The 14,448-nt window shown below is 38.9% G+C and overlaps 1 protein-coding gene across 2 annotated transcripts in view; it reads left to right on the top strand.

Annotated features, from left to right (window-relative positions):
* Positions 1-14,448, top strand: part of vps13b.L (vacuolar protein sorting 13 homolog B L homeolog) — a 591,067-nt gene that overhangs the window by 494,299 nt on the left and 82,320 nt on the right. For both annotated transcript variants that reach the window (XM_018268144.1, XM_018268145.1), the window contains exon 39: positions 673-857. In XM_018268144.1, coding sequence (XP_018123633.1) covers positions 673-857 — 185 coding nt within the window. The remainder of the gene's footprint in view (positions 1-672; positions 858-14,448) is intronic.

Here is a 14,448-nt window from a genome sequence, read left to right as displayed (position 1 = left end):
AACTGCTTTCTGACAGGCTGTTGTTTCTCCTACTCAATGTAACTGAAGGTGTCTCATTGGGACCTGGATTTTACTATTGCGTGCTGTTCTTAGATCTACCAGGCAGATGTTATCTTGTGTTAGGGAGCTGCTATCTGGTTACCTTTCCATTGTTCTGTTGTTAGGCTGCTGGGGGGGGGTGATATCACTCCAACTTGCAGTACAGCAGTAAAAAGTGACTGAAGTTTATCAGAGCACAAGTCACATGACTGGGGGCAGCTGGGAAATTAACAATATGTCTAACCCTATGTCAGATTTCAAAATTAAATATAAAAAAATCTGTTTGCTCTTTTGAGAAATGGATTTCAGTGCAGAATTCTGCTGGAGCAGCACTATTAACTGATGCATTTTGAAAAAAAACATGGTTTCCCATAACAATATCCCTTTTAAATATCCTTCTGCTGATGTTTAGCATCTGGAGGGCACTCATGCAGGCAGCCATTAAATCTTACTTCCCTCTACTTTCTGCCCAAATAAATGAACAAACCCCCACAAAGCAGCTTTGCAAACTGGGGTGATGTCTATCAGTTATCTTAAGCCTCTCTTCTATATATAGAAACATGTACTCTTCATTACTACATTTTCCATTATTCCATTCCTTTACATCCATTTATCTTTGCGTTCATTTGACAGATGCCCAGAGAGTGCCAAACGCCTATGAAGTTGTCTTTTATAATGAGACAGAAGATAACCCTGGGATGATGCTCTGGAGATATCCAGAACCCAGGGTACTAACGCTTGTAAGAATAACACCAGTTCCCTTTAACACAACCGAAGATCCTGATATCAGCACAGCTGACCTTGGAGATGTACTTCAGGTAAGTGTGTTTATATAATTGAGCTGCATCCTGATGGCATCCAATTTTTACTTGATTACAACTGGTTGTTCCTTACCAAGATGTATATTCAAGGGCCTGGCGCCTAAATCCATTGCATGCATTGAGTTGCCCTGCACGTGGTGTAATTTGGCAAGAAGTATCCAAGCTTTTGCTTTCAACTTTGTCTATTATATACCAAAACTGTGCACACAGAGACTTAAGGTGGCCATAGACGTAACAATTATGATCTTTCTTGGACAAGATATTTCCAAGGAAAATTGTTAATTTCAATGCACACGTGTAGAGCTGAATTGTCAGATATACAGATAGAAACAATATAATTCTACCTGTATCTGACAATTCAGCACTTAACAATGGCTGATGTTTGGGTGCTTTCAAAGACACCCAATCAAAATTTTCCGTCCAGCCCGATCGACGAGCCGACCGATATCCAAGTCTTCTGCAGATATCGGTCAGCTCTTTTCCCACCATACACGCACCGAATATCGTATGAAAATTGTTTTCTTATTTTGATCTGTTGTGGATTTGCAAATTGCTTTGCAGTTATGGGGTAGTCTCCAGTAAGAACTATGGAATTTACATTACAAGCAAATGTGTACAACTGAATTCACAGATACACTTTATAAAGTTACATTCTGCCCTCTATGCTTTAAAATGGGAGCTTGCTGCCAGACCTAACAAAGGAAGAGGAGGTATAATAGGATTTTGGTTTCATGCAATGGCATTCCTTTAATTAGTAACAATTTCACCAAAGATTTGTGCAAAGGGACAGAGGGTCAAAAAGGGCAGCAGCTGAGTGTCAACTAAGCTGGTTGCGTTTCGCACGAGGAAAGCTTATGTAAATACAAAAATCACTATGCAGTTATTCGGTCCGGATGAGAAGCGGGAATTGACGCTCTTTGAACGAATTCATATTGGCGTTTTACAAAGTAAAGTCTATATTCCTTTAAGAAGTGATAGGTTTTATCACTGTCTATCTGTGATGGCACAAATGTGTTGAAACGTTTGGAAATATTGTATCGCTCTCCAGCAAATACAGTGATTTCTTTGTGAAGGCGAAGCTGATTGGGTTTCTGGTGAATGGATTAAGTAATGCATCAATCTGATTTGAATTATATGTTAGTAGGAAATCCCCATTAGAGACATGCTATAATGTCATTATATTGCGCATGCAAGACAGTGAGATCATGTCAGTACTCTGCCAAGGTCTCTGCCCTCTACAGTGGGACTCATTTTACCTCCTTTCATTCAAGTCATTAGCGCAAATAGGTAGAATTCATCTGTGCTTTTGATATAAGCCAGTGATCAAAGGCTTGTAGGAGTGTTTCTATCAAGGCTCGTTAAAGGAATTTTCTAGAATCCGGGAACGCCTCTCAGTCTCAAGAGACTTTAACTTGATTTCAGTCTTGTATTTTAGGGGTAAAGATTTGAGAATCCATTTTATCCATGCTTTTTGTATTCATAGAGTGTATTGAGAGCACTGATTACTTGCATTATATCCCTGATCATAGCAGGGTTTGATATGTTGGTTTTATGGGGAAGATATATATAGTATTGCGCCAGGCCATTTTATCAGTGCATTGCTTTAAGGTTAAATGCAATGAAATTTCACCTTCCTGCTTGACAGTTCCTACATTCCTGTTCATTTTCCTTTAAGCCATTCTCTCTCTAAAATATAGTAACCAGAGGCTTTTTTTCACATGTAGTAGTTCATGGGATTGCTGGTTGACCCAGCAGAGGCCCGGACTGTTAAGCTCATTTAAATATGTTTATTATGATAACTATAATTCCTAAAGTTTATGGGCCCCCTACGATTAATTTGCTCTGGAGCCCAGGAGCTTCTAATTACGCCAGAGTGCATGTCGGCACTAAGGACTCTCCTGGGCAGGACATTTTACTATTCAGGGGAACATGTATTTGCTGTCTTTTGGGTCTGCTAATACCGTTTCTATACATTAATGGAACAGCATCATCTGCTCTTGATCACAAGCTGTTGTTCTATTGATGGAGTGAGCTACATAGGGAAGCTGTGGGTGCTGAATGAGTCTTCATACGTTTATAGAATAAAGCTTATATTACCCCTGTACGATCAGAACTTTGTTATACTTCTACATTCTTTTGATAGTTGGTATTGTGCTGCAACAGAGCCTTTATTTATTTATGACAGCACAGGTATAAGATCTATTATTCAGAATGCTCGGAACCTGGGGTAAGGGATAAGGAATCTTTCTGTCATTTGGATCACCGTACCTAAAAATTATATAAACATTTTGATAATTTGAAGCTTTCTGGATATTGGATTGTCACATTAGTGATTGAATACCTGTGGTATGATGTAGAGCAGTGATCCCCAACCAGTAGCTCATGAGCAACATGTTGCTCTCCAACCCCTTGGATGTTGCTCTCAGTTTCCTCATAGCAGGTGTTTATTTTTGAATTCCAGGTTTAGAGGCAAATTTTGGTTGCATAAAAACCAGATGTCCAGTCCAGTCCATATAGGGGCTACCAATAGTCAATTGGCACCACCCAGGAACATTTTTCATGCTTGTGTTGCTCCCCAACTCTTCTTACATCTAAATGTTGCTCACAGGTGAAAAAGGTTGGGGACCCCTGATGTAGAGCAATAAAAAAAGGAGCCACAATTAAAACAAAGCCCTACGTTTTCTGGAAAACGTTTCACCACTCATCCGAGCGACTTCTTCCATTCCATGGTAGGGAATTCCCTGGCATTTAAACCGTTAAGGTTAGTCACAGACATCCAGTCACAATGGTTCCATGGAACTTATTTGGTTTGTGTTGGCTGAAACTCACAGATGTGTGAAAGTGTAGTCTAGTCACAATGGTACCATGATCCTCATAGAGTCAGATGCTCATTTTTCAATGTAGATGACTGGAAGTGTTAATTGTTGTGAAACTGTCAGGGTAAGGATGTCAAAGTGTCATTGTATGTGGATGACAAGCGTTTTGTCACAGGCCCCTCCTCTATTCAGGAATCTTTTTTCTTCTCGGTCCAAAATATGCACATTGCATTCTTCTAAACAAGTCCCTTTTAAATTAGATGTAAGGTGTTGAGTTGTGTTTGGTGCTGCATAATCATTAAGCGACGCTAGATTTTTGTTCCAACATTCATCCATAATAGTTTCTGAAGAGCCTCGGAACACAGTGATGCTCTGGAACATCAAATCAATGTGTGTTTGCTTGCACAGCTGAGAATGTTCCTGTGTTTGTCTGAAAAATGGCCCTTCTGGAAGCGAGAGCGCTACGACTCGAGTTTTTGCTTCAACTATTGTTATTTGTGTGGAAATTGGAATCGGATGAACCGTTCCATGCTTGAGGCTTTTCATATGTGTTTTTTGGTTGAACCTGTATTGCAAATAATTGACATTGCAATGGCATATCTTCTGCAGGTAGTCACTGAAATGCATTCGTAATCCAGAAAACAATAAGTTATTTACTGTAGCCCTGACAAAAGAAGATGATCACAACTTCGCTTTACTGGCTCAGCAACAACTTAGTGCCATTGCGTTATCACATATTTGCCAAGAGGCATTTCCGCAGGCACCTATAGTCCATACTAGCCCATTCGTAATGGCCTAAGTCCCTACTGGCTCAGTGGATGCTCCCCATTGCTTCCTTCCCACTGTCATTTCACTAAGGCCACTGGCTTGGTGGCATTGTTTTTGTCAATAGCTGCCAGATTGTACCCGACTTAAGCTGGCCATAGATGTTGAGATTTTTAAAAGATCCGATCCTCATCGTGAGACCACGATTTTCTCGGAACGATCATACGAATTGACCATCAACTAAAAAGATCAATTTGCCAGGAAGCTGCCCGCTTGGCTCTGCAAACATAGATAGATTGCACCGACAAATTTTTTTTAACCTGCCCGATCAGTTTCCTGACAGATGTCGGCCAAAAAATCATAAGATGTACGATCGTTCGAATCCCACTAACTGCACGATAATTTCGAAGGATTGGTCGGACTTCACTAAAATCGGTCGTTCGGCAAGAAGAATCGTCGCGTCTATGGGGAGCTTTAGCCTCCAGAGGAATGTGTTAGGGTATATGTTAAGTTAGTGATAACAATTTTCATACTGTTTGCCTACCTGTTCCCTTTAAAACCAAAATTGCATCCTGCCATGAGCGTAATATTAATTATATGGAGTAAAGAAAACGTCCTTGAAAGGAAAACTGCGTATCATCAGTGATCTTCAGACCCCACAGGAGTTACTTATTTCCAATTTACATTCTGATTGTGCAGTATATAGAAATGTTTTCTTTTTGAATAGGCAGGTGTCTACATCATTATTCATCCTTGGAGCTGAAAGGGAAAAGCCAGAGATGCTAACATGAGTGAAATGCATTCGTCTCTGTGCTGCAGATGGTGCTTCAGGCAGAGGGCACTTGGCAGGGTAACATGTACTTATGTTTTCATAAATCCATCACAGATGTGTATTCCCAGCTTTGGAAAGTTACCATTTTGCCTCTGCAACAAACAGAAAACCATTTATATTTGCTGTTGTACCTTTCTGTAAACCTTCATGGGATCTGAACACCACTCAGGAATGCTTGCTATCCTTCTGCACCCCCTCCCCCTTCTGCATTTCCTTCTCCGCCTCTTGCTTTTTGTTTAAATCTGGACCCATTTGTGTATTCACAATTGACTGAAAATAACAACCAATTTCATGTTAATATTCATTGATAGTTTATATGTACCTATTTACTTACTTTTAGTACAGGTACAAACTCACAGGTGCAACAACAGACCCATTTACTGCTGGAGTGCCCGGATATACAGAACCTGGTGTGGTCCTGACTAATGGGCAATTTCTAATTTTTAACTATTAAGATCATCTTGTTAAAGATTGATTTTGGACGGGAAGCCCAGCAACTTCTAGTTACACCCCTGGGAATTCATATTCTTTTCTATGGGCCCTGGAAGAGCTACAGAGATGGGATTGATCAACATATTTGAGGACACTGGGGTACTAACAGCTGTGTAAGATATTTGAACAGTGAGCCTTTAAGCACAAACTTGATTGGATCATAATGAACAAAAAACATACTAGCTTTCTAAAGGTGGCCATAGCCGTAACAATTACGATCTTTCTCGGAAAAGATTTTTCCAAGAAAGATCGTTTGTTTCAATACACACGTGTAGAGCTGAAACAATAGAATTCTACCTGTATTTGGCACTAACAGCGACCAATGTTCCTTCAAAGGCACTCGATCAAAGTTTTCCATCCAGCCCGATTGACGAGCCGACCAATATCCAAGTCTTCTGCCGAAATCGGTCGGCTCGTTTCCCACCATACACACACTGAATATCGTACAAAAATTTGTTTTGTACGATATTATCTGTGCTTCTATGGCCACCTTTACAAATACATGCCAAATTCCTAGAAATGTGGCAATCATGGCTTGATTATAGATGACTCAATTCTGAAAGTACAGTTCTAGTTTTGGATTTTCCGAGTACTAGGATGGAGTTACATATTTTATATGTAGTTTTCTCCCTTAAAGTATTCTCTTTTATTTATTGAGGCAATACTTTGCTTTTCCTCTTATCTGTGTCATCACCCAAAACACTGGTGAAACATGACACTTTGTATGTTCACTACTTTCCTATCAGTCTTACTTATCAGTGATATCATCCCAAACTCAGGTGATTTTGTCATCTTGGAATGGACAATAGAGTGGTGTTATCTGTGAGATAAAACTGAAAAGTTTATCCCATATGTATCTGACATCCTTTCACCGTTAGGATATTTATTACTAATTATATCATGGATTTTTCAACATTTTGCACAGTTCGGAACTGTAATATCATCGAGTTTTCCAGTGTAGCTATGTGTCTGCCATGATGAGATGCAGTGTTATGGGGAAGTGAATTATTCAAGACACAGTACTGAGAAACCGACTGATGATTAATACATCACACGTGGTGTCAAATTGACTTGATCTGATTGTTCCATCTTGGAAATAAGATCTTATTGCTTATCGCAATCCAATGTGGTCATTACCTGACAGTGAGCCTTATGACAGAACCTATATCAAATATTGAAGCCACACTCTGAGATGTGGACTATCATGTCCTCCTTTAATAGATGACTGCGGAGCACATTGATCCCAATGTTTTCTTTACTACATTTTTCAAATGATTGTTCTAGATTAGTTATGAGAATAGAGAATATTTTAATCTAATAAACACCAACCCAGAGGACATTATCTGAACCCATTTTAACATCTCGTGTCTTTTTCTTTTCTTTCTTTTTTTTTTTTATTTACAGTTAATTTTTTTCTAGCTCTGAGATACATAAAAATGCAGTTACAAAATATTTGAAACATTCAGTTAGTAGCAAAGTAGACAATCTCAATATACATATGAAGCAAAGAGTTCAGAACCAAGCTGTCTAGACTTGCAAGCATATATCGAGGGGCCCATTTCCTAATAAAAGAATTTCGATTTTTTTTTTTCACTAATCTCTATAAATTCACGGTTTTCCTATTTTTCAAGATTTATTAAGTGTAAAAGCCACAAAAACCTCTAATACAAAACTTTGCCAGGTAAAGTCAGTGGGAGATGCGCTGATCCTTTGGACTATTTTTAATCAATTTGGATTTTTTTTTGCTAGTAATTGTCCAAAAATCTCTAATTGTTAGAGGTTTTAGAGATATTCATATATTTTTTTCAGATTGTTCAGGGTAATTTTCTGTTTGTACTTTTTGTTTTCAGATTTTTGATAAATGTCATGACATTCATGGTTTTAGAGAAAGAAAGTTTAGTTGTAGTTTTAGAGAACGTGAGTTTATTTGTGGTTTCAAAAACCTCTAAAACCACTAAAATTCCATCTTAAATAAATGGTCCTCCGAGTGTAACTTAACAGCTTCAACTGGTAGTAGTGCCGACCTTTGTAGATACATATTTATGTTCATGAGTGCCATAAAGGAAAAGTGTAGCTATAATTCTTAATAAATTGTTAAATTATTCCAAACTTAGTTGCGAAACCTCTTTGTTGGTACATTAACGGATAGAGGGGAATATTATAATTTGCCATTGTGACTCATTGCTCCATGGTGGGGGTCTCCATTAATTTCCAATTAATTTCTAATGCTAAGTGCCCTATCTTTCTGGGATGGTGATATCATTTCAATTTGGTTAAGAATTATGGGTTGGGCTCTTGACTTATTGGCAGGGCTGTATTTAGGTCCGATGCCGCCCTAGGCATCGGACCTAAACAAAACCCTACATTGTGTGCGCTAATGTCACATGCCAGTGCGCTGAAGTCACGCACCTACGCTATGAGGTCACGCAACAAATCCAGTGGAAGTGACGTCAGCGCCCTGTGCGTGTGACATCACTTCCGCAGTCTTCCTCGGACCCCCTACCCCTCACCCCCTCAGCTCCGTCACCGGATTTCCTATGGAAATCCGTGGCGGAGGGTGGGGAGGGTTTTTTAAAAAACAAAACAACCTTTCTACAGAATACATGTATCTTGGGGCAAGACCAGACCATGTGTATAAGAGTGGCCCGGGGAGTAGTTACATATAGGGCACAAGTCCTGATTAGTGGAGGTGATATTGTGCACTCTATGGGGTGTCAGATATGTCCTATGAAGGTATTGGAATTGCACCATCTTGTCCTATTATACACTGATTCCAAAACATCCTCTCAGACATCCGGCATCATGAAAGGGATATCTGTTGCCCAGTTAATATACAGTCTGGGGAAGGTTGGTTTAAGAGGTGTATTCATAGTAAAACTATAAACAGGTTTTTAGTAAGCCAGGTGTGTGTGCACAATCCTCCAGGCCATTAGGTTTAGACTCTAGTGTCTCATGTTTATTGTAAATAGGTGATATCAATGGACTTACCAATAAAATATTTTAACAAAATGATCCAATTGCATCACAAAACATATGGTGGGAGTGACCTGTCAAAAGACCACAGAATCTCCCCATGGATTCCACAGCAGCAAAACTTTCAGTGGCCCTTTTTCCCACCATCATGCTATATTTTAGTACTAAATCTAATATTTGTGATGGGGGGGGGCCAAGATCAGGTTCTGTAGTGGGCCCCGACTCGTAACAAAAAGATGTTGACATGGTGTTCTAGTATCAGATTGTCTCAAAGACGGGGACAATTGGCCGCAGCTGTCTGATTCCCTTAAAGAATTCAGCGATTAATTAAGTGGATTAAAACAAATTTAATGGCACAGTAACAGGTATGTAACTAATTAAAATATCTTTTAATGCTGTGGAGACAAAGGTACTTTAGTCTCTGGCTTGTGTTTGCGAACAAGTAGGCTCAGAACAATATATTATGGAATTTGTATACAGAACATTGTGTCTCATCCAAGGGAGACAATAAAGAGTTGTGGCTGGCTGTTTTTTCAGGAAATTTAGCTTTGCTCAGTATATTGTGAGGATCATACATAGAGTTTCAGTACAGGTCTGCATTGCTGCTGTCCGTTATACTTCACCCCCAGTCACACACTTTATGACTTCCTGACATTTTTTCCTTAATCCTGCTGCACCCTTATACTTTCCCTATAGAGCATAGCACATGTCATGTTTGGTGAACACCTTAAGTATTGGTGATATCAGAAGGCGCTCAGAGGCTACAGGTAAGATTGAAGGGAGCGTTTCAGAGTTCAGCATTATAATCGGCCTATTTTTTACCCATGCTGATAACCAGTTTATTTATTAATCCTTCTACTTCATATGGTGGTTTAATGGCTTTCCTGTTGACAAATAATATCTACAGCATAGAGGAACACAAAAGAGTCAACAGCTGGTTGATGTCCCAGGAATACAGATGGTTCTGCTGTATAAAGTGCTCAGTGGGGGTTCAGACTAATGAATAGTTTCACTGTATGAGTTCAAAACAGATAACGTTTCCCAAGGATTGGGGGCCTGGTAGCTTTTAGCTACTCAACAGGAGGAGGAAATATCTTGCAATGCTGAATTGTACACATCGGTGTTAGAATGCTGCCTGCAGTTTGCCTTTGGGTTGAAACTGTCATTCATATGCCGAAGATACTGTGGCTCAGCATCTTATAGGGGTTCATTGGGGGGCCAGCTTGTGAAGGAATTCAGCTGAACCCCCCATTTTATATTTTTCAGTCCACCAGAAAAAAATGGTGTAAAATCCAGGAATGTAATATGATTTATGATGCATAATATATAGGTGGGACCACAACTAGGGATGCACTGAATCCACTATTTTGGATTCAGCCAAACCCTTGAATCCTTTGCGAAAGATTTCGACCAAATACCGAACTGAATCCGAATCCTAATTTGCATATGCAAATTAAGGATGGAAAGTGGAAAACTTTTTTTACTTCCTTGTTTTGTGGCAAAAAGTCAAGCGATTTCCTTCCCTGCCCCTAATTTGCATATGCAAATTAAGATTCGGATTTGGTTCGGCCAGGCAGAAGGAATCCTGCTGAAAAAAGGCCGAATCCTGGATTCAATGCATCCCTAAAAACAACAATGTAAAGTGAGGGGAAACTTAAAATTATTGGATGTAAAATGGGGGTTCTACTGTAATTCTAAATAAATCAAGGATGTGAAACGTGTGGTTCTTCAAGCCACTGTTGAACCACAAAACATTACTAATAGGACTACAGGTTGCACAAAATTGGAAAATCTGTTCTTAAAAAAAAATCATTGTAGCTGAGGTTTCAGCTGTGTTTCCTGCCTTCTTGCCCTGCCACCACCTTTTTCTGCTTCTGGGACACTTAGAGACTTTTCAGAGGGTTAAAGACCATCAAAAAATAGAACACAAGAAGATAGGCGCTGAGGCAGGATTAACTGCTAAATCATCAGTGTTTATTTGCCAACACTTGTTGGCAAATAAACACTGATGATTTAGCAGTTAATCCTGCCTCAGCGCCTATCTTCTTGTGTTCTATTTTTTGGTGGATTACTTATTTGCACCTACGGCGGAGGTGCCTCACAAGAAGACTGGGCAATACTATTTAAAGACTTTTCGGTATCCAGTCAACCTTGATTGCTGGTTAAAGACCATCTTTAACCATTTCCTCCTGCTTTTATTTACCCCCCCCCCCACTCCATAAAACCTTGCAATGGCCTCACAGTACAGAAAGTGAGACCACATGTCTGATCCTTGGCACATTCCTAGCAATTCTGTTGCAAATATATTATTACTAAGATTATAGACATTTCTCCAAATGAGATTTACAGATAAATTGTGAAATCTTGTCTATTTTATATTGCACACCTGCATTTCGCTACGCTTATAACTTGCCTGATAAACTGATAAACTCGGGTCACATAGAAATGAAAAAAGAAACTGGGGGGGGGCGAGATTGTAATAAAGGAAAATAGTTACATATTTCGTTGAAAAGGTTAAAAAGTATTTCTCAGGGCTCTTGAATTACCATATTATAATACCTAGGGAAAATAAAAGCCCGGACTAAGATCCATGTTTGTACTTAGTGAGCTTTCCGTACAGGAAGGTAATATTGATGCAGAACATTAAGACTCAGTACCAGGGGGCGGCACAGGTGAAACGTGCACAGCTGTACGCCACGCTGCAATGCACAGCAGCTATACAGTGAAATATTTCCTGAACACAAATAGTGTTCGGTTAGTGCTGGTTCCCAAGAGTAGATCACATTAAAATGTTATAAAATCATGATTTCCTGTACTTGAATGCTTGTGGTTTCTCAACTGGTTCCAGTATAACAAAGGAGGGGAGTTTATGGCTTCTATTATTTGGAGATGTATGGAGCCTTTCCTAATGAAAAAAGAAATCTAAAATGGTTATCAGGCTTCGAGTTAAGGAAAAGTTTCACTTATAGGCTAGGATTATAGTTCTTCAAAACATTTTATTTTAAATAGATATGTTTATATTTTTTCCCCCTCCTGGCACTACAGCCCATGAAGCTGAAGCCCCAATGTCTGTAGTACTAATACGCATGTTAAAGTATTGAATAAATGAGGAATAAAAAAAGAACTCAGCATATTAAACAGGATCAGTTGCCCCATTTTAACATGCATTTATGCTTAGAGTGGGAATTAAAGCCTCAACAAACATGAATGCTTTTTGGTCATGAAGTCACCAGACCAATATATAAATCAAAATTTATTTTGGGAAGGTTTATGCTGACAACGTATGGCATAATGGGGTCGCTCATATTAATTTTTATGCCTATATATTCATTACATGCTGCTGATTAAAATCCACAAAACATAGCATGCACCTTACTTCTTCAGGAATTACCCCAAAATCATAGAGTAGCCCTTTGTTTACCACAAGCTTTTAGATGGCACCAAGTACAGATACGGTTTGAGTGTACATGCCGCACTGTTAGCACTAAAAACATTTATGAAACTCTTAGGGGCACATTTACTAAGCTCCAGTGAAGGATTAGAATGAAAAATACTTCGAATTTCGAAGTTTTTTTTGGCTACTTCGACCATCGACTATGACTTCGACTTCAAATCGAACGATTCACTTAATCCACTTAATTAAAATTTTCTTTAAAAAAAACTTCGACCACCTACTTCGCCAGCTAAAACCTACCAAGCACCAATGTTAGTCTATGGGGACCTTCCCCATAAGCTTTCTAAGTAATTTCTGATCGAAGGAAAATCGTTAATCGAACGATTTTTCCTTCGATCGTTCGAACGAAATGCGGAAAATCCTTCAACTTCAATATTCGAAGTCGAAGGATTTTACTTCGATGGTAGAATATCGAGAGTTAATTAACCCTCGATATTCGACCCATAGTAAATGTAACCCTTACTGTTGCCATGCATTAACTTTAGATATCTCTAAAGACACAGAACAAAGCAACCTCAAAACATCAGTTATCCTCCTCCATGGTTTACTGTAGGAATTGTGGTCTCTTCTTTGAAAACTTAATTATTATTGCTATAAGAGATGTGAGTTCCACATCATCTATTGGCACAGCCCTGTAAGGTTTTGTTATGTTTCTTTGTCAGCAGTAGGATTTTCCTTGGTCTCCTACCGTATATCCCTTTCTTTGAGTTGGCTAGTATGGAGATGATACTGTGGTATCTATGATTGAGATTCCTTCACCTCGATTTAAACATTTGGTCAGTTTTTCTATTTCGTTCAAGTCAAGGAGATTGTGATCAAGCTATTGTGCCTGAACCTCAAACCGCTTCATAATATTGTGTAAGTTGGCAACAGGAACATTAAGCTCTTTGGAAATTGTCTTGCAACGATTTTTACGTCTCATCTCCTCATACAGTTCCCTGCTTTTATTTTTTCTCCCCATGTTCAGTGTGATAAACGCAACATAAAATCCAGATATTTCTTAGAATTTCTAATCGGTGCCTCTAATTTTGTCCGGTGCATTTCAGGAGTTAGAAATAAGATAAGGTTTAAGAACTTCCTCCAGTTCCACTGCAAAAAAAGTATATATGTGAAATCCGTAGCATTGTCATTTGCAACAATTTCCCAGCAGAATGTGTTTATTATTTGAAAAATAGACAAAGGTAGCAATATTTGTGGCCATGATTGTATATTTGAGGTCTACTTTAAGTTTTGCGCATATATACACAAGTGTTTAGAAAGTAGCTGATAGCAAAAGTGTATATAAGTAATTGGGGTTTTGTTTTGTTTTTTGTGTATTGATCCCTTAACTCTTACAACTCTTGGCCATGACTAATCTATTTTTTATTTTTTTTAGTTTTTATTTTGCGATTTTAATACAGTTAAAAATTATAAACAAAAGCAAAATAAATTAAAAGGGGAAAAGGAAAAAGAATAGGTCACAATTGCTGCACGGTTATGTGAGTATGTGACAAAAGGGTTGTGTCACCAGGTGATCATCTTATAGTTCCTCAGTTTTTGTTGGCCTATGTTGAATCCATATCAGTAGTAGTTTCTTGGCAAGAAGTCCATGCATCCCAAATTTTAGTAAATCCTCTGCCCATGTATGTTAGCCTATACATGGGAAGTGCATTCATGACTTACATTTAGGTGAAATTAAAATGACATGAGTTGCAAGAAGACTTTGCCATTATGTATGATCTTCCCTAGAAATTAGCCTTGAAAACCATGGCCTGTTAGCACCTCTTCCCAATGCTACATCTTAATAAAATCCACGCTAAGCTGATTCCAGAAAAAAAGAACATGCCATTTGTACAGACTGGTTCTCTGTAATTTAGTGACCGTGTAGTAGAAATTGCTGCGTTCTGCTCCCAGCTTTTTTGGATACTCATCACAGGTCTAATGGACTGATCTAACTGATTGCATGGGAGCCAAACAGGGGTCATTTTTCCGTAACGCTTAAGATATCATCTTTGCCTTCTTGGGAGGAAGTCAGACATGGAATCCAAGCGCTGGAAGGCCAGTCAGTCTGTGCCATGAGACTTTTTACACTGCACAGACTGAAATATTTGCTTGGCAGGTGCATGCCGTTAAAGGACCTGTAATCACATTGGGTTTGCAATGTCGACTGGTACAGAAGGTCACCTTAGATCACTGATTAGAAACTAAAACAGGAAACACACCCCTCCACCCCCCAGAGATCTGTTTGTCATTTAAATTTTCCTTTGTATTTAAAAC

This window comes from Xenopus laevis, chromosome 6L, assembly GCF_017654675.1.
Source record: "Xenopus laevis strain J_2021 chromosome 6L, Xenopus_laevis_v10.1, whole genome shotgun sequence".
NCBI lineage: Eukaryota > Metazoa > Chordata > Amphibia > Anura > Pipidae > Xenopus > Xenopus laevis.
The sequence above is the reverse complement of the archived record's forward strand: the minus strand, read 5'-3'. Positions and strand labels throughout refer to the sequence as shown.